At 38.2% G+C, this 21,981-nt stretch overlaps 1 protein-coding gene across 3 annotated transcripts in view; it reads left to right on the top strand.

Moving 5' to 3' along the window:
• Positions 1–21,981, top strand: part of SMIM14 (small integral membrane protein 14) — a 54,606-nt gene that overhangs the window by 19,976 nt on the left and 12,649 nt on the right. For all 3 annotated transcript variants that reach the window (XM_033060985.2, XM_033060987.1, XM_033060988.2), the window contains exons 2-3: positions 8,096–8,206; positions 21,878–21,926. In XM_033060985.2, coding sequence (XP_032916876.1) covers positions 8,132–8,206; positions 21,878–21,926 — 124 coding nt within the window. In that variant the 5' untranslated portion in view covers positions 8,096–8,131. The remainder of the gene's footprint in view (positions 1–8,095; positions 8,207–21,877; positions 21,927–21,981) is intronic.

Consider the following 21,981-nt stretch of genomic DNA (forward strand, 5'->3'; position numbering starts at 1 on the left):
ACTTTAGTTCTCTGAGAGGCTATTTACTTGAACTATCTAAATTACAGTAATAGAGGAGAACGGATCCTTGGAATGTTTTAATTAGTGTCAATTTGTATACAAGATTCTTTACAGAAGCTATTTTTAGCCTTGTTTGAACAGAGGAAGTTGCTTTGTAGAGGAAGTTTTCCTAGAAAACTTCAAGCTTATTTTTGCTAGTTTTATAACCCCAACAATTGAATTTTTTTTAATAAAAAATGAAGACCACCTCCACTGGTTACTTATGCCAGGCCCTTGGCTTCTGGATTAATTTTGATTTAGTGTGGTTCTTTGTCTAGTGTGGGTTCTGGATTAATTTTGATTTAGTGTGGTGTCTTTAGTGCAGGTTCTTTTGCCTTAGAATCATGCCCCTGTTAACTTCAGACAGAATAGCATTTATGTATTTTAAAGTACGGCTTACTTTTCTCTTTAGTTTTCTCCTAATTCTTACAGTTCCTTTTCTGAAGTTTCTTCCCTATTCAGCTACTGATGCTTTTGTTTCCTTACACTGTCCTGTAGTTTTATCCAGTGTTTAGTTTGCCTTCCTTTGCTTTTTTTAATGGCTCTGCTAGCATTTCTGCCTTGTTCCTCCTTTATACTACTCTGGTGATAGGAAATGTGTTGCATTTCTGGTAGTAGCAATTGAACTAGAAATTTCACAAAGCTATGTGCTGGTAAAATCAGCCAGTCCTATGTATGCATACATCTGCTTGGCTTTTTAAAGAGAAAATCCAAAATCCATGCATATTATTATTCCCCTCTGTGCTGCAATCCAGTCTGAAGAAACACGTGATGCAGAAATCAGTGGATAAAATTCCCTGTCCTGTCTTACAAAGTTTATCTGTACAACTGAAATAATGGGAAGTTAAAGAGAAGGCTAGTGATTTGGATGTAGGCAGTTCATCAGAAGAGTAACAAAACACTCAGGATTCTGTGGGAGGGTGTGATGTACATGAAGTACAAATACTATAAAAGATGCAAATCAACAGGAAAATGCATTATATAACAAATACAGAAAAGTCTGAGTTTGTCTAGGATTCACTGTTTTGGAGTATTTTGGCTTCACTAAGTGGCTGGTAGCTCACTAGTAAACAGTGTTGCCCTTCTGCATATACCTTTATCTGTTATTTTATTGTACAACTAACAGATGTTGAATTGGACTCTGTAGGACTAGGCAAGGCTCATTGGGGTCCACTCCCTAGAAGAGTCAGGATTAGGCACAAATTTTGGAGTAACCAGTTGTACCCAGAGTGCTTGAAGTACCTAGGGGGCAGAGTAGTTAAGGAGGAGAAGCAATTCCTATAAAAGCAGTGACCAGGAGTTTTAGGAGGAGCTTATCACACCAGTGCTCAGAGCAAATTTTCGCTCCCTGAGTTAATGGGCACTATGGTCACACAGTCCCAGTGCCTGGTAGGTTCTCTGGGACAGGACTTGATGTGCAGGATTGCAAGGGTGTAATGTTATGCTATATGAGGCCAATGTACAGGATGTTTCAGATTCTGGGAGAAAATATTTGAAGGTTGTTTGGAGATGGGAAAGATTATACAAAAGAACCAAACTTGGAGCATGCACAAATAGAAGAATTACAAAAAGGGTCAGTTTTTTAAGAAGAAGACATGGATACTAGTATGGCTTAGATGCAGGTAAAAAGGCAAGGGAACACTTAATTTTTAAGGAAACCTGTATACTTTAGTAGATAATGGAAGAGTACAGGAGCGAGGGTTTCAGCCTCTGACAGTAAGAGAAAAGTGAGCATTTTTTCTTTGGGGAGTGAATTATTCATGCTTTGTGTATAGCTTTTGCTATTTTAGTCCTTTACAGTTTTTCAGAATGCCTGCAAGAGACAGATCAATTAATTTGCTTTTTTTTTCTCTGTAATTTTATTTTAAATTTGATACATGTTTTCATTTGTTCTGCCACACTTCTCCCAAAATGAACTCAGAAGCAAAATTAACTTGATGGCTTCTTAGAGGTGTTTGACAGTTGTGTTCCAAGTTACTGCAGTTGTCTGAAAAACAGTAGCAAGGATCTGAATAGGATTTTGTTTCTCTTTAAAGTAATGTGGCAAGATTCTGTTACTTGCCTGCTGTGCTATGAGATATTTTTGCTCCCAAGGGTTTCTTACCTTCAGTCTTCAAGAAAATAACAACACAGTGAAAATAGTTCTTAGCAGTGCAATCTTCAGCCATTGTATTTTTCATGTTTATGATGGTCTGTATTTTAAGTGCCTGAATCCGGGAAAGGAAAGAGTTAATGAGCTTAATGTTTTGATGTTGAAGATGCCTGGTTTATTCTGTGATAAATCTGTAGTAACTCTGATTTATATATCATTTAAAATGAGTGTTTCTTCAAATACTGAAGTGATAAATATTTTTACACAGTCTTTTTATACTGTGTATAAGGAGTAGAGGTGACTCTACTCTCTAAGGAGTAGAGATGACCAGTGTGTACGCTTAGACCACTTTGCTAATCAACATCATATTAGAATCACATTGGAGGGCATGGAAAATGGGTAAAAATTCTTGTTTTTCTTCATGATACAAAGGAATCCAGTTTTGTAATTATTACAGTAGAGCAAGGCAGAATATAATTTCTGTCTCCCAGAGCTCACCGGCTGCATGCTATTTACAGTAATTTCACGATTACAAGCCGCACTGAGTATAAGCCGCACTTTCGAGTGCCAGCAACTTTTTGTTCTTTGTCCATATATAAGCCGCACCTGATTATAAGCCGCAGGTTACAATACAGAGTGTGATAAAAGGTATCTATTCTATCACCATCTGTTGAGGGTGGGGGCAGTGATCCTTATCTCAACGGCAGATATTCTGCTAATGGGCCATCCATTGAAACCAGGTGGGGCATTGTTCTTTATCTTTTCACAACCCATCCTTCCTCCAGAGAGTCATTTTCTGCTAATGGCCCATTGAGTCCCACTCTGTGACTGATAAAATTACTTCATCCCATTGGAAGTTGCTCCAGCCAGGGGGAAGAGCCCAACATTTTTTATCAAGATAAAAACAGAGATTTTGGGACACTAAGGGAGCCCCTTTCTCCACTGGACTCCAGAGGAAAACTGGAAAAAACTCCACATCAGCACTGGACCTCCGGAGGGAAACTGCACCTTCTGCAGGAGCACTGCTCCAACTGAATCACATCTGTCACTGCAGGAGGATGCAGCCACCGTTTAATGGGACTGCCACCAACACCCTGCCTGACAGGGTGTCAGGTTGTACTCTGACTTTGTCAGAGTTTGGAGTTTGTTTCTTTGTAGTACTGTATTTCTATTTTAATTTCCCTAGAAAAGAACTGTTATTCCTAATTCCCGTATTTTTGCCTGAAAGCCCCTTGATTTCAAAATTATAATAATTTGGAGAGAGGGGGTTTACATTCTCCATTTCAAAGAGAAGCTCCTGCCTTTCTCAGCAGACACCTGTCTTCCAAACTAAAACAGCAACTTTTTGTTCTTTGTCCATATATAAGCCACACCTGATTATAAGCCGCACTTTGGGTTCGGACCAAAATTTTAGTCAAATTGGTGCGGCTTATAATCATGAAATTACTGTACTCGGGAGCGGTGTTGCAGAATTGGGAAATAATGTATAGTCAATGCAATAATTCAAAATACAGAACAGTCTCCAGGGACTGCTACCCCCCCAGCCAGATTGTAGCCATAAAAATTGTGGCTTTGATAGTAGGATGTATAAAATATAACACACTGCTGTAGGGCTGGGAGTGGAGAAGATAATAAAAGAAACAATTTACAATAGTTACTGTAATTGAGAATGCTATTTTTTTAATCATGAGAGACTAGAAATATTTTCCATATGGCTTCACTGGCTACAATTTCAAATAGATACTCAAGTCAAAAAGTAATGAGAGGCTTTTATTTCTGACTTAAATCGTCAGAGACCATCCTCCACTTTACTCCTGAATTACAGTAATTCAAACTCAGACCACAGTATTTTAATTTCAGCAGTTCTATTTATGATTACCTCTGTGGGCTTCATTACACTGGAATGGTCATATAGACTCTGTGATGGTACATCATATTTGTTCATGTTTACTAATTCTTTCCTTTATTATGATCTCTATCAGTTTGCTAGTCTGGAGGCCATAATAGATGTCTTCTCAGCTATTATCATAGGGAGCTTTGGCATATTTACTGATCACGTCTTCCAGCTGTTTGTAAACCCTGTGATTTAAATACTTTTCTAGCAATAATATGACCAACCCAAAATGTGGTCATTTTGAGTTGAGTAAAAGACACTGCCAGTCAGAGGACTTGCAGGTATTTGACATCGTAGCCTTACTGATTGCTGTGGTCCTATCAACTGGTATAAACCAGCTCTATTAACTCCAAGGAAAACAAGGTAATGATAAACAAAATAACATACAGGAAAAAATAAGTAAACTACAAGCATTTTATTTCTTTCTCCAAGTCAGGAGGAAAAGAGTAGAGCACATTTTCCTATTTTCTGTGATACACTGTATGTAGAACAACTGTATTTGCCAAAGGTGGAGGGCTTGTGTGACTCACAACAAAGAGGTCAGAGCTGAGCAGAACAAGTTAGCTGCTGACGTGAGATCAGACAATTGCAAGTACCGGGAGGCAGGGCAGGAAGCACACTGCAATTGTGGAACAGGATTTTGATACAAACAGGCTGCCTAAGGAGCCAAGAAATCCTACTTTGTGGTATATAAAAATACTAGTCTCTTATTCTTAGACAGGGTCACAAAATGCTAATAAACCTTTAGATCTGATTACAGAACTTAGTACTATATGCATTTGAAGTGTGTTACAAAGAACACAGTTAAGAATATTTTAAAAAGAAATAAAGACATGAGAGTGTCATTTTGCAAGTGAAAATCATCGTAGAATGTTTCTCTCTTCTTTGTAATTGGGCAGATATATAAAATCTGTTTCCTTCAGTTCCATCAAAAAATAATTGCATAAAGGGGAATTATTTACCTGGATTTTAAGCGTATTTTAAAAACAATATTTTAGCATCTTTTTTTTAGGGGGAAACCTGGTGCTTTTCCTAAAGTACATGGTCAGTCTTTGGTTCTTTGCCAGTGAAACAGTTTGTTATAGGCTTGGAGGAAAGAAAGGATGATTCGTTTCAGCATCACGTGAAAATGGGAAAGCTGATAAGAGATCTTTTGTTCAAAGCTTGGATGGCATTTTACTTGGTGATGTGTCTTTTGCTTTCTTAAGCTCATTGAGGTAACTTGTCATGTACAGGTGCCTAGCTCACCTCCACTTAAATTTATGATGTTGTATGACAGATTAACTTTTCCCGTTTATTGTTGTTTGGTTTTGTTTTTTTTCCACTTGTATGCACTATAGAGAATGTTAGCCTGGTTTTATCAATGGTGGCTCTTACTTGGTGTTTAGTTTTTGTTCAGTCCTCTATAATATAAACACTTGGCTGTGAATTGCTGTGACATTATTATGTGTTACTGACCCATAAATTATTTCAACTTGCAATGAAATACTTTTTTGCAACTACCTTCTTGTGGATGCCAGCATTATATCCAGAGAAGCTATCTTCCACTGTTTGGTAATCAGTGCTTTTATCTGTTCCTTATCCTAAGATAGTTTTAAAAAGGCTGCTCTGCTTGGTGTGGTATATTATTCAGGGAGACTGTTCAGTTAAAAAATTTCCTCTATTGCTATCATGTGGTTCTAGTGGTTCTGAAATAATTTCATCAAAGTTAGTGTAGTAGCCTTACAGTAATTCTCAAGAAGAGTTATTAGATCATCTGCTCTGATCTCCTGTATATTGCAGGACATGATATCTGAACTTGGGTGCTTCTGTGCTTTACTCAGTAACCTGTACTTTACTGAAGCATATCTGAATGCAGTGGGTGTTGGGAAATCCACTTCCAACTGTTTCTTGGGCAGTTTGTTGCACTGATCAGTTACAGTGATGGTAAAAATTGCTTTTTTTTTAAATTTGGTTAATCACACCTTCCAATTACTGGTTCTTCATTACATCTTCATTGAAGAATTCAGTACTTGGGCGTGTTTTTTCTTTTCAAAAGTACAGTAATTTCACTATTATAAGCCGCACCATTTTGACTAAAATTTTTCTCCCAAACTGGAAGTGCGGCTTACATTCAGGAGCGGCTTATATGTGAACAAATTTTGGAAATTTCCCAACCAGGAAGTCTGAGCCAGCAGCAGCGCCGAGCCAGAGCCCACCCAGCCCTGGGCGGCAGGGCAGAGGTGGCACAGTGGCAACGCTGCCCGGCCCTGGGGATCATGGTGGTGGCACTGGCCGGGCACGTCCCTCTCCCTCTTCCCGGCAGCACCGGCTGGGCACGCCGCTCCCCTGCCTCCCGGCTGCAGCGGAGAGCAGGGCCAGGGCCACTCCCTGGTGGCCGCCCCGAGCAGGGCCAAGCCAGTAAACCCCGTGATCCCGCAATTCTGTTACTATTTGGCAACTCTGTGAAAGTTGCACACGGATCCTCGCTGCGAATGAAAGTGCGGCTTACAAGCCGGTGCAGCTTATTTATGGACAAAAACCCAGACCTGCGGCTTATAATCAGGTGCAGCTTGTAATCGTGAAATTACTGTACTTGTGTGCTACATAATCAAGTCATCCCTCAGTCATCTTTGCACTACATAGCCAGATTATGTTTTCTTAGTATTAGGCAAAAATAATTTCCTCCATCCCTTCAATTTTTTTTTCTCTTTTTTTCAGTTTTCTTTTTAAAAAGTGGAGACCCTAGCAGGTTAAGGGCATTGATGTTCAAACTCCAATATTAAGACAGATATCTCTCAGTTTCTTTTACTCTCTGGCTCTCTCCACCATGGTAAAGGTTTATTCAGAAGAATAGTAGGCATTAACAAAGGAAGGACTTCTGAAATGCATTTGCTTTTTTCTCCCCCAAGAGGGTAGAGCTGTAGCAATGTTATATTCTGTTGAATGAAGATGTCTTACAGACATATATTATTCCTCTTTTTTCTAGTGACACTGAAACATTAAAATGCTCATGTGTGATCAGTGCTGTAAGTTTTTATAGGCAATGGCTGCAGAGCACATCTGTTGATTCAGCACAACCTTTTCAGATGGCTGGTACCTTCATAAAGTACTTGTTTTAGGAATTGAGAGGTTGTATCTGCTCTGTGCTGCTGTGTTTGTTAAGCTTGCCAGTTGTGTTCACATTAGAGCCTGAGTGCATGCAACACTAACACATTCTGAATACAGTTTAACTGATGGCAAGTGAAAAATATTTCTTTTTGCAGAACTACCTAATATATCCTGAGTCCTCATTTGAGAGAAATCAATCCCAGATTTGACCACAAGGTTAGAAATGCCTTGCAGTCTGCTGCACAGTCTGACCCTCAATTAAATCACTGAAAAGTTACTGGTAAATAGTAAACATACATTTGAACTCGCCTGACATGTCTGGTATAAGTTGTTTTTAGCAAGGGATTAATCTAGAGTTGCTTTCCTATCATGTCTATTACAGTTTCTTTGAACATTCTGTATTGCTAAGTGATTAACATACTTCTTTGATCTAAAATTAGTGTGCATAACTCCATTTTTAAAGTGTTTCCTTTTGTACCCCTGCTGCTTGCTTTCATTATCAACAAAGATGATTGTTTCCTTTAGCAAAAAACTTACTGAGTTTTAAATTATTTTCCTGTACATTGATCTGGAGGGACAATGCAGGCAGTTATTAGGGTTTAGGAGAACAAGTTCCCCTGACCTTTCGATTTGTATATGTACACTTAAGAGTCCCACTGTGCAGATGAGAGACAAGAATTTCATCTTTGTACTTCGTGTTTGTTAGGAGTATTTCATTTTGATATGTGAGAAAACCCAGGGAAGACACACACACAGTCTTGAAAAAAAATTGTGTGAGACAGTGTTTTCAGCAACATCAAAACGTAACTGCACATACCAGACTTCTTCATTCATATTGCCAAAGGAATAATAGGATTACCCTGCTTTGTTTTGCTTTTTCACCCTGGCATTAAATGAATTGAAACTTGATGTGTGAGTCTCTGGAAAATAAGGTCAGTTGAAAAAAGAATTCATTATCCTTTTATTCTTATTCTTCTTAGGTATTCACATACAAGTTCAGGTGTATCCAGAGAGCCATGGCAGAAGGCGGATTTGATCCCTGTGAATGCATCTGCTCACATGAACATGCAATGAGAAGACTGATTAATCTGGTAAGGATAACACGAGGATATTCAGAAGGGTGATTATTCAGACATTACTTCAGCTCTTGCAGATTTGCAGTTACTGGTGCTTTTGATTCTGCTTATTCAGTAGCATATACAGTTAGAACCTGTGTATCCAAATTTCTGATGAGCTTTTCAATAGTCAATACAAATTACAGCTTTTTGTTTATTTCCCAGAGCTGCATTTTGACACCATTGACACTGTTTCTGTTGTAATGTTTCTTTTATATACCTTTTTTTCAGTCTGCATAAAACCAAAGAAACTACCCAGAAAAGTCTTTGTGGTCAAGGTAATTCCACACATATAAAGTTGCACATACTCATATGGCAAGATGATAATATCTAAATTTTTAAAACTACTCTCTAAGAAGTTCTGAAGTTGCGAATCCAGTCATTCTGAGTTTTGAGTTCTGTTTCTTGCCAACTCATTGATAGTTGAGCAACTTCAAGCAAGTTACATCCATTGCTGTAACTGTAACCTGTAAAATAGCTATGTTTCTTTGTTTCTGTATTGAACTTAGTTCAATGTCTGTTGAAAAATAAGCTACAAAGTACTTCATTTTTTTTCTAAGTAAAAGTATATATATATTTTAATAACATTAACAATTATGAACTGTGAGCAATTAGGTAAACTTGGTTACAACTCTTAATTTGGTTAAATTATTTTTAAGATTACAATATACATCAACTTCATTTGATGTACTGCCCCTTGTTGATTTTCATGTACAGTAATTTCACTATTATAAGCCACACCATTTTGACTAAAGTTTTGGTCCATACCCAGATGTGCGGCTTGTATTACGGAGCGGCCTATATACGTACGATTTTCAGAAATTTTCCAACCCGGAAGTGAGAGCCCGCAGCAGCCCCAAGCCGAGCCGGAGCCCACGCGTCCCCAGCAACGGGGCGGTGCTGCTGATCTGAGCCCATGATATTTCTCTGTATTTTTTTCGGTGGTTTTAGTCTTGTGTGGCTGCGCGGCTGCCCAGCTCCCTGCCCACCCAAGCGGTTGCCCTGCTCCCTACCCGTCCAAGCGGCTGAGCGGCTGCCCTGCTCTCCACCCACCCAAGTGGCTGAAAGGCTCTCCGCCTGCCCGAGCGGTTGCCCTGCTCTCCGCCCACCCGAGCAGCTGCGCTGCTCCCTGCCCGCTTGAGTGGCTGCCCAGCTCCCCGCCCGCCCAAGTGGCTGCCCTGCTGCGTGGCTGAGCGGCTGTTTAAAGGCAATGCGGATCTGTTGGAAATGCTTTCAAAATGACCACACTATTGTTCGTATCTTTTTCCGCTCATAAATAAAACTTGCAGGGTATGCTGCCACAGCTATTATCTGTATCTTTTTTTGCTTGGAAATAATGTTTCCAAGGTTGGCACCTGCCAGTAAACCCAGTGATCCTGTGATTCTGTTACTAATTGGCAACTTTGTGAATGCTCGCTGCCAACAAAAGTGTGGCTTATAATCAAGTGCGGCTTATATATTGACGAAGACCTAAACATTGCCGACACCCGGACATGCGGCTTACAATCAGGTGTGGCTGATTGTAATCGTGAAATTACTGTACTTGTTTTTAACACTTTTTCTTTCTTAGGACCTAGATTAATATCATTTAAAGTTATTGAGTACATTGGCTGTTCAAGGCAGTTGTTCTTCAAGAGGCTTCTTAATTGTACTTTGGAAAGGTGACACAAAGGTGCAGAAAATTGAAGCTTCTGTGGGGAATGGTTGTGCTTTCTGTGGAACCTTTACATCAGACCTAGCCATCCTAGCTCATGTTTCCCAGTTAGAGGCACAATTTCAAAATCTTCTATGTGCTTTTCCAAGAAGGATTTTCTTTTTGTCCTCAACATGATATTTGTGCCATGTCCCACAGCTGTGTTGATTCTGAACCTTGAGGCTTCTGAATACATAATAAAATGGTGAGAAAAGAACCCCCAGGACCAAATTCAAAATTTGGAAGAAAGGAGGGTACATGTTTGCTGCTCTTTTTCCTCAGGCTTGTCAGATGCAAATCTAAACTAGCGCGATTCAGAATTTTGACCCCCACTCAGCATTTTTTAATGTTTTTGGCTTTTTGCTAGAAGATACTGACAGACAGTGACACTGGTCAGCCATTTCTCTTTGTTGTGGCTGGACGATTCTAGTCATGAACAATGTAGGTGAGTTGTGTCCAAAGTTAGAAGAAATGCTACAAACGTCTGTGAGATTTTGTTCCTGGAATGCTCCATGCAGTGTGAGGTGGGTAAAAACGGATCATTTGGAGGAGCACTAGTTCCTGTGTTATGGATGTGGGTGAGCACATAATAGGTTCATGCTCTTGGGCAGTCACCAAGAGCAGTCTGACAATGTTCTGTGTAGTTGCAAGAATGGAGTTTATTGTTCAGTATCCACCTTCCAAAAAGATCATACCCATTAGCACTTGTAACTGTGAGGAGTAAAGGGAAATTCCAGGTTTCATCTCTCCTAAAAAGGAAAGCAGATGCTCCTAAATATTTATAAGACCAAATCACTAGCTAGGATAATTTAGCAGAATTCAGAAAAGTCTCAGAAGTCTCAGTCAGCAGCCCGACTATCCTCAAGTAACCTGTTGTATGATCTCAGCAGGAGACTTGCTAAGCCATTTTTGCATCTGTAACTTTCATGCTTCAGTAAGAGTTTTCCATCTAAGTTGCTGTTTTGTCACTCAGTCTTACACAACACAAGCAAACTGAAGCTTTACTATTTGTGCTAAAAAACTCGTCTCCTTCCACCATTATAACCCTGCCAAACTCATAATTCTGTTGCTCTTTATTTTAACTATTAGATTATACATTTGCAGCTAATTTGGTTTTTCAAGAACTAAAGGAAAGAGTTTGGGCATTGGTTCTCAAAATTGCTGAACCCCACAAGTCTCAATGGAGACTGGGTACACAGTACCTCTAAAAGTTGGATCCTCAAAATGCTAACTTCAAAATTTCTTCAGACTCTAGGTGAGAAAAAGATATCCAACCATGCTATGTACCCAGAGTGGTTCCCTATATATATTTAATTTTTGATTCTTTTTAACCTGGGTAGGTATGAAACACACCAGAATACATTTGAATGGTGTTATAGCTGGCAGTACTCAACAGGATTTTGGTGCAGATTGTATAACATGGTGTTTGCAATTGTCTCCAGACTGAGCATTGTAAATGCGGAAGTTCAGTGATAAGATTTAACATAATAAAATTTAACAGAATTATAATGTAATTATAGGCGATGCCCAAGCATGAAAATGTTACTTTTGGGATCGTTCAATCCAGTAATGACATTGTGCAAAACCCCCATGATTGATTGTAGGTTTTTTTGAACTTGCATTTGAGTTAAAGTAAACTGATTTTTAGGGACTAATTTGTTTATACCTATCTAAACCAACACTGATAAGAATTAAGGCTTCTGCTAATAAAAAAGTTGTGATATATTCAGTCATGACTATTATGTGTAGAGTTAGCCTATTCAAATACACAGGATTTCTGTTAGAATTAACTGTACAGGAGATTTGATTGACAGTGCTATTCCAAAATCAGGAGGAGGTCAAAAAGTCTGCCTCTAGAACCTGAAGTTCTTGTTTTAATTTCCAATATGATGATTTGAACTTCCAGTTTAATAGGTATATTTACCTCGAAACTCTTAGAAAATGTATGTGGTTTAATTTGTGGTTGAATACATTACTTTGGGGGTTTTATATAGCATATAGTTTAAATCTCTATTTCAAATGCAGACTTCAGTTCGTCTTATAGTACGATTAAAGCTTATACAATGGAAAAAGAAGAGCTCTTGTCATTTAATCTCTTCTTCCACTATGTTCTTAGCAACACCACAGAAAATTACAAATAGGAAAGCTGGTGGACAAAAAATTCCAGCTCTTAATTATGTGGGTTGGTAATTTATCTGTCTTTCATTTTCCTTGACTAAGCAGGGCTTTGTTTTGTTGGATTTTTCCTTCTTAATTCATAATACCATGAAGATTTTATGGTTAGTGAACTGTGTATCCCTGTGCATAATATTTTAAAAGATATTTTGCTGCTTATTAGATTAACTTGGAGATATTGTTCATACACAGAGTTCTTAAAATGGATATATACATGCTTAAGTGGCATTGAATTATTTTATGCTGAATGTTCTATCATTTTCCTGAATTGGATTTTTCAGGGTTCTCCTTGTTGTCAAAATATGAACATTTCACATGTGTAAATTTCTTTAGTATGGCCACTGTAAATAATAAGCAGATTTTATGATCTCCAAATATTCCTAGAAAACACTAGAAATCTAAAATTTTTGGCTGTGACTTTATAAATACCATTTCTAGTATGTAATACAGCACCATGGGTTATGATTTGGTGGTGTTGTGTAATAACAATTTGGGTATTGTATGTTGAGTTCACTATTTACTCTATGGATATAGCAGTTAATTGGGAATTTCCATAAGAGGAAGTAAGCATAGAAGAAAAATATCACAAGACTTTCCATCCTCTGCAAATGCACAAGAGTTGTCAAAAGACAATGACAGGTTTGTTAGCTTGCATGACTTTATCTCCTGTTCAGTCTCCTCCATCTGCAAAACTTATTTTAACAAGAAGAGCCAAAGTTCAAGGATGAGGAACAACAAATGACAGCAAGTGGTTTTACTGGGGGGAATCTCAGACAAGGGGATAGTTGTTTGAAAGAATCGCGGTGAAGGACATTCTATACACCCAGAGGAAATGGTTCCTGACTTAGTTTTGGCAAAATACAGCAAGTCCCTAGGTAAGAATGATGTTGTATTTAAACCTTTTTATTTCTTCTTTTTTTCACTTATTTTGTAATACAGAAATATGATTTCCTTATGTTACTCCTCTGTTTATCGATGCTCCCTGAGCTGCTCATGGCTGATCTATGCCCAAGGGTCAGTTTAAATTTGAAAACTAGACTGGAAATACAGTTTATGCGGTATGAGGAATAATCATACATAGAGCATCTTGCATGAAGACTGAAACCTGCTTATGACTGCTTAGAGTGGCCAGAAATGTCCAAGCAAGCCAGTAACACACATGACTTTGTGTCAAGTGAACATCCATTTTCTGTCTCCTTCTGGTACAGTATTATTTGCTTTACAAAAACTGACCTCAGAATTCTCTCATACTAGTTTTTACAAAAATGAGCAGTATGTTTTTTAACCCAAAACATTTCTAATTCTATAATGTAAAATGACCCATTTTGATAAACTGCCAACAGTTCTACTTACAGACCACTGTAGGAATTACAACCTTGTGTTTTGTCCTTCAGTAGCTAGTTGCAAAGTTTAGTTATGTTTAGTTATGTTGCTATGTCAAAACTTTGGGGGATACAGAGCAAATAATTCTTTATTTTAATCTCTCTTGTATTTTCATTTGTCACTAGATTTTTATAGCAAAAGTTGCACATTCTCAAACTATTTCAACATAATTGGTCCAAACACTCTTTTTGTCAATCAAGTTTCTGCATAATTCTCTGGACCAGGTCATTTTAGAGTCTTACTGTTTCAAACTGGCATAGTCTGAAATAGTATCCAGCATAGCCACGAGTCTTGGCTGACAGAGATGTCATGTAAGCAGCACAAAATAAACACAGATGACTAAACTAGGTGCTGCAAATGATTGAAAAACTCTCAAGATTTTAGCACAAATAAGCCCAACTTAAATAGTCAGCAAAAGTGGCTTTCCCTACTGAGGCAGGCTTTTACTGAAAGCACACCAGAGCTATACCAAATACATTTTTTATAATTTAAAATGTCCTTTAAATGTGAAGGTTGCTCTGGAGACTTCTTCCATGGTGTTTGCCTTCTATTTTTTTATATAGCAGCTTCTTCTAGTCTGTTGTTTCAGCCAAACATCCCAAGGGCAGGAAACTGCATTTTGCTCTCACTTGCCCGTTTTGTCCTCTGCATTCAAGCTGATTCAAAGAAGTCATTTCCCAACCACTGAACTTTACGTTGTTCATTAGGACAGAGAAGCTGTCATTCTTCAGAGGTGCAGGGGAAAAGACTTGATGCGCCTGCTTAGATACCAGCCCAAAAGAATAAGACACAGGGTTGGAGTGACAGAGGGTAAGACTGTACCTGAGTGCTCTTGCACTTCTATTTTCCTGCCTTTCACTGTATGCTCAAGGTACTGGTGTTGTACAGGCCACAAAACCGTATTACAGAATTCACGTACTGCCAATGGATGTCATAACCTAGAATCTCATTCTGCATCAAACAGTGCAAATGGAGACTATTTTCTAGACATGTTAAAAAAGAAAAGAACTGTGAAAAGTGGTGTCCACTTGAATCTATAAGGAGTTAAGAATCAGGATTTTTTGAACATGTCTGTCGTTCTTTACATTTCTCATTCCTGAGCTTTGTAATATGCTTGAAATTGCTCCTTCTTAACCAATATATATTTAGAAAGAAAAAAAAGGAAAATCTCAGTCACACCTCATGATCATCTCAAGGCATGCATAGTGTATTGCAAACAGTGTAAAAAAAATCATGCACTGAAAATTCTTTCATCTTGATAGTCCAGAAATAATTAATAGGTATAATCCGTACTATGAATGGCTGAACTCTGATTTCAATCAGAGATGTGTTACAGCCATCTCTTTTGAGCAAAAAGGAGAAAATTGTGCTTTTTCTCTCAGGCCTCATGTAATCAATGCTTAGAGCAAACTGTAGTTATTTTTTGGAACTGCGAGTTCTAAGCCTTTTCCTCAAGGCTGTCTATGCAGGAGTACATTTTTCTTTTGCTAATATGCATGATTTTGCAGAAGATACTCAAGTGTTCGGCCAAAAAGCCTATACATATTTTGGTTTTACATATTAGATATAAGTTTGCAAATGCCTTCTGGGAAGATATGTATGTTGTTTGTACACATTTTCAGATGCCTTTGTTTAATACCCTGCCTCATGTACTTGTTGTCTGGTATTTACTTCACATGGTCAGAGATGCTGTGAGCTCCTTGTAATGATCCTGATCATCACTGTTTCATCTTCTTTTCACTACTAATTCATTCAGCTTTGCATTCAGTAAAAGGAGGATGTCATTGATATCATAGGTCAATAAAATTATAAAATGAAGTACCAGTAAGTCAGGCACTTGTAGGAAAGTGAGGGAAGTATGAAAAAGGAGGATCTATATGATACCAAGGTGAAACAGCAATCCCAGAACAAATGAAAAAATGAAGAGAAGAATGTGTCCAGATCAGGGCTCCAGATTGCAGTGGTCCCTGGGACTTCTGATGCATCTTCCTCCATAAAATGTGTCTTTCAATATGAAAGCTAATGTTCTCCTCTCACAACTGGCTGCTGATTCTGGGTCTTATAAGTTGGTTTGTAATCTAGGAATATTATTTTGAAATGTAGCAACCATCCTTCTCTCTTACTTGGAATTGGAGAGAAAATTACTTGTCACCTCACAGAACCAGGCTCTGTATTTTTATTGCAGACTGTTATTCTGTGCTTGTATGAACAATCATTTATTCTAATTCTGCGTGTACACATGGAAGATGAAGGAGTGGGGAAGGCAGTGTTCACTTTTTCCTTGCTCATTCCTCTAAGAGAAGCTAATGTAGTGTGAGAGACAATTAAATTCCATCAGTATGCCATTCTTTTCCTCTTATTTCTCTTTGTCAGCTTGTAGCAGAAATAATGCATGTAGGTGTCATTTTTTGCATCTTTAACTCTGAACTCTTACAGATAATGCTGCAATTCAATTTGCAACCTGGCATGTTTTCAGGACTGGCATATCCTACCATAGCAATTTATTTATCATGTTGTTTACTAGATCGATTATATAGTTTGGAGAGAAGAGACATGGCTGCCAACAAAGCTTAAACAATGATTTAATTACCCAGAAACATGGCAATCAGGAGTATGCCATTGTGTTGTCATCTTCTGGCATTGTTGGAGAGCAAAAGCAGAGCTTCCAGCTGGTTTAAATAGCAAAAAAGTATTTTCACAAGGGGTGATACTTTGCCCTCTTTATCACATAAAATTTTCTATCAACAATCTTTATGATTCCGTTTTAAATTTACTTGTATTCATGGAATGAGTGACCATATCAATTTAGTTATTTGTCCTTGCTTTCCTACTTAACTACAGTAATATCACGATTACAAGCTGCACTGACTATAAGCCACATCTCCGGATGTCGGCTATATTTCTTTCTTTGTCCATAAATTACCCACACCTGATTATAAGCCGCTCTGTCGTTCACAGCGAGGAGCCGCGTGCAACAAAGTTGCCAAATAGTAACAGGATCACAGGGTTTACTGGCTTGGCTGGGGCCCGCTCAGGGCTGCCGATGGGGCCGGGTGGCCCAGCTCGGCGAGGCCGTTTGGCGGGGCCGCTCGGGACCGGCCGCCGCTGCCGCTGGCCTCGCTTGCCCTGGCCCGGCGCTGCCCCGCGGTGGCAGGCGGGGATGGAGCCCGCCTGCTCCCGCAGCGGTGATGGCGGCAGGAGGGGGAGGAGCCCTCCCACTCCTGCGGTGGCAGCAGCAGGCGGGGGCGGAGCCTACCTGCTCCTGCGGCGGCAAGCGGGGGCAGGAGCCCCCGCCTCCCCCTCGAGCCGCAGGGATGGCAGCACGGAGCCCCCGCCTCCCTCCTCACCTGCGCTGCCAGCACAGAGCCTCTGCCCCACCCGCTGCGCAACACAGTAACCAATTTGTAACAATCACACAATGCCGGGTTTTACTGGCAGGTGTTCGGCTCGGCACCTCGACTGCACTTCCAGGGTTGGAAATTTCAGAAAATTTTTCCCATATTAGCCGCTCCTGAGTGTAAACCGCCTTTCCGGGGTGGGAGCAAAATTTTAGTCAAAATGGTGCAGCTTATAATCGTGAAATTACTGTACTCTTTTAATTCCCACCATTATCCATTTTTGCTGCCTTATCTTTGTACCTGTTTCATTTATTTCTTCCACACATCTCTCTGGGCTTTCATCCATCCCAATTTCTTGTGTGGAGGTCTTTTCCTGACCTGTCTCATGAACTTAATAATTTTTCATTATTGTCTTTTCTGAGGACTTATTTCTGCTTTGAGCAGACTCAAAAGTTATTCTAAAATATAGTTATTTTATGTATCCCTAGATAAATAATATACCAATAATATACTTTCACCTCATCTGGCATTCACACTAGACTGCATTGATGGTTGCACTTTGTTCCTGCCGTTAGTCCTGTTGTTCTTTAGTATACCATTTCTGGAGTTGGAAGGTGCTTTTGGATAAGGATTATGCTGCTGTTTCTCCTGAAAAATTACAAACTGGTGAGCTGTCTGATTATTGGTATCTTCCTGATATCCTGATATTTGTAAACTCTGTCCTCTTTTTTTAAACTCTTAAATAGTACATTTAACTTTACAGGAAAAGTGTTCACCCTGGATAGAAACACTGAATCTTTTTTCAGGCAATATGCTATTGATTTTAATATTTTAAAAAAATTGAATTGTCAGAGCAGAGATTGCAGGATCAGTCCCAGAGATTGTGAGACTGTTGAACTCCAGCATAGCAAACTCTGAAAGCTTACCTGAAGAGTTTCACTAAACTCCTCTGAAGAGGAAGCAGAGGAGTTGAAGCAATGAGTTACTGTAGAGGTAGACAAAGTGTGCATTTCCTTCTCCGCAGCAGGTATCTGTGATGAGCGGTGCAAAGTAGCTTAACTTCTTTCAGGGAAGACTGAAATTGTCTGGGTGGCTGAGGTCCCTGTGTTGGAAAAATAAGTTCTTTGTTTAGCTAGATGAAGCTGTTTTCACTGGGCTTACTATTTCAGTTGTAATTCAGTGATTTTGTGCAGCAGCTAAAAAAAACCTTCACACTCTGTTTTCACCACACAGTGGCATGTTCGTGTGCACGTGAAAAAAAACCCATAACAAACTTTACTTAATATGGTGACTTCACAAAAGAGTTTTCAGAGGCCAATAGCAGTGTCCCTTTACTGTGGCTTTGTTCACAGCTGGGGATGGTAAAAAGGGGAGACTGTCATTGTTAAAAACTGTGCAGACTCCTACCATGACATGGCATCTGTTGAAAGAGGAGCAGCAGGACAGGTTTCAGGTGTGCTTGATGGGTGGATGCTGTTGATCCACAAGATGGCATGTTAAAACTGTCCTGATCTCACAGGAACAGGATCTAAACACTGTGTGTTAGAGTGAACTGTGGCTAAAAGCTGTATATTTTAGAAAAGGAAAAGAAAGGAAGAACAGTTTCAAATTGGAGCTAGGAACCATTTGAAATTTGCCCTTTTTACTTTTGCAATGCAAAATTTGGATGTCATGGGGAAAGAGTGAGGAAGAGCCCTTTTCTCTTACCACTGGAAGTAACTTGGTTTCTTCTTTCTTGGTGTTGTGTTGAGTTTACATTCACAGTATGTCAGTAAGTGGGCACTGATTTGCTGTCATTCAGCTACTGCTGCCTCTTCCAGGAACTTATCAGGGGTTTCATAGAAACCAAACATTCCTATTGACCAAGAGTTCTTGTGGTTTGGGGATTATTAATTCAAATTACTTTAACTTAGGCTATTCAAGACTTTAAATGTACTTGGAGGAAATGAAAGTTCACAGTTGTATTTTAAAATACAGTTGTAATTAGTATTTTTACTTTTATTTTTTCAAGTTTGTACTGTACTAAAACCAGATTTTTGATTCCTTTTAGCTCTCTTCAAGCTTTCATACAATTTACAATACGTGATAACTGCATTTCAGACAATAAAAAGTAAAGTAGTTCATTGTTTGCCTCACATGCACTAAACCATTTTTTATATTTGAATGACAAACTGCACAGAGAATGTTAAAATTCAAATATAATCCTTTTTATTTAAATGGAATAAAATAGTATCAATATTTAGTTTTGTAACATTTTTCACTCTCTTCTTTTGTTGAATACGCCCTGATGTTTCACTTGCCTAATTTTTGTGTTCTTCTCAAGGGTCTGTTTTAGAATATGGAAAAAGATTAAAAGGCTGTTGCTGCCTCTAGTAGATGTTAGATCAGAGTCAGCTATTAATCTTCCACTACATTCACACTTTCAGCCACACAAGGATCTCTGAAGTATTAATAAAATCAAAGTCATTGTTAATAATATTGTCTTTAAGTGTCTAGGAGTTAATGTATTTGAAGAATTACTTCTCTGTTCAAATTTTTCTGATCATCTCTGTAGTGTTCCCAGACTGAAAAACATTGAGTGTATTTGAAGTATTTTTGAGGGTTTTGTTGGAAACAGGTGAAGTCTGGTTCAACTTTTTACCATTATTCCACAAACTTTCATTGAAACTCCACCTCTACATTGGATTAGAAAAATCTTAATACAAAGGACTATTTATTTCCAGTCCCTGATAATTGTTCTTTTTTCAATTGCCTTACTACTGAAATGTTGCACATTCAGTTTTTCCCAACAGTTTCTATGTTCCTTAAAGGGTGTCAGTGTCAAAAGAGAGCCCATTGGTAGAAAGAACATTCTTATTTCAGCAACAGGTATTACCTTTCCTAGCCATTCAATTTACGTAAGCGTTTCACAGATGTGCCAGAAATGTTTTTTGTCTTTTGACTAAATGAGTGACCACAAGGAATCAGATTCATATTGGGTTACACAGTAAGGGACCTGTTGACCCAAGTGAATTAAGAAAAACCTCTTTTTACTGCTGCTCATTTTTCATGATCTGTGGAGATTCATCCCACAGTGACAATATGCAGCCTCTTGCCGAGCTGTTAAAAACAGATTTGTAACCTGGCTCAGTGAGCCATCCTAATGCTTTAAAAAAGTTGTAATTGGACAGAGTGTGACTTAGAATGGGAGATAACTGATACTGTGGCTAGAACACCCCCAGGCAGTGTGCTCTATCTAGGCAAACTAGATAAGCTGATGAGGGCTTGCCATCGTGGGGACAGAGTGGGGTAACGAGATGCTTGTACAATGTTTCTGACCATATATCTGTTGCCCATTTTAATTCTGGTCATCCTTCTGTGTTGAATATCTATAAACAGTGTTTTAAGTAGGGATTATAAATTAAGCCCCTCTCAGAATTAAACTCTTATACAAACAGAAGATAATTATGTTGCTGAGCTCTTTAAAATATGGGTATAGGAATGTCCAGTTTGCCCAGTTCAGAAATTTTTCAAATATTTAAATGGGTACTTATTGCTAAGATAAAACCTCGCCTTTGTAAATTACTTCCAAAGTTTTAAAATAAAATGAGCTTTTATATAAGAAGGGTAGGAAATATGCATAGTTTGATAGATTTTTTCCTTTAGTAACAAAGACAAGTATTCTGCCTTAATTTCCCTCAACACTGTTTTTAGCTATAGAAATAGCTGAAAGGTTAAATCCAGCCTTCCAAATTCCTTCCTGAGAGACTTCTTTGTAGTCTCAGCAAATTTGCTAGTAGATCTTAATATATTAATGAAAGAATTAATGTGATCAATCTCCAATTACATTTTTTCCCCTTTAAAATGTGTCAGTAATTGACAATCTTTATGATAAAAGGAAGAACATATATGTACTTTCCCAGATGTCTTCCTTCTTCAGTACTTCATCTGTTTTCTTGATGTATTTTGCATAATATGACTACATATACATTGAATATATACATATACATATACATTAAATCAGTTATGCCAATACAAGGGGAAATGGGTTTTCTGGAAATGATTCATGTATTTCCTACATAAAGAACACCAGCTTTTCTTCTCTTTAATATTTATATATTTACGCTGGTAATAAACAGATTAACCTGTTGTGGCAAAAAGTTTTGGGATTTGCGACACAACTGTGTCATAAAACCTGTGAAAAAGCAAATGTCATTTCTAACCAAGGCAGTGTAACAATTCTGTATTTTTAAAAAATTCTACTAATAATCCATGTAGTTTACCTAAGCAGAGGATAGAATCTATTTCCATAGTGCTGCACATTAAACCCCATCCATTTAGCATCTCTGATCCTAATAAAGGATGTGATATTTGTCTTCCTTTTTTGGCTCTGTCATCTGTAAAATAGCTGTACTGATTTGCAGGTTAGCCAGTGTTGACTTTTCTTGCAGTTGGCAAGGTTACCTAGTCTGTAAATCAAATAGTTATTACAGTCACTAAAAATGTTTTAAATTTTGCCCATCAATAAAGAGAAAAAACAGTAAAATACATATTACTACCCACTTTAAAAAAATAATAAAAGGAAAAAAGGTCTTGGGGTAAAAAAATAGTAAGTACTAAGTTTAAATGTGAAATAGTAATTCAGCTTCTCTGTGAATAACCATTATCACAGTGTGATCATTTATTGTGATGTAATCACAGGGTATTTTAATGTTACTTGATCTAAATAATAATAAGAACACCTGTCCATTATAAATCCCAAAATATGTGTAGAGGGTATATCTATATATAATAGCTCTTATATCCTTACAGATTTTTTTAATTTAAATTTTGAAAGGTATTCAACGGCTGAATTGGAAGCAATAACACTGTAGCCAGGTGATTTAAAAGTATTATGTAAATAGTGTTCAGAAACTATCTCCATACCTGGGATTCTTCATGTACCATAAGCAAAGTGTGATCCAGTAAAGGATCAGTTATACTTGAACTTTACTCTGACAATATATTAAATCCTGATTTCAGTAAAAGCCAGCCAAGACTTAATGTTAAGTGTTATGTTTTTCTTTTTCTCTGTTTCAGCTGAGACAATCCCAGTCATACTGCACAGACACAGAATGCCTTCAGGAATGTGAGTAACTGTTTTTAGCAGGTTCATGGAAGTAAAATGAACAGCAGTACAGTAA

The sequence above is a fragment of the Catharus ustulatus genome, chromosome 5, assembly GCF_009819885.2.
Source record: "Catharus ustulatus isolate bCatUst1 chromosome 5, bCatUst1.pri.v2, whole genome shotgun sequence".
NCBI lineage: Eukaryota > Metazoa > Chordata > Aves > Passeriformes > Turdidae > Catharus > Catharus ustulatus.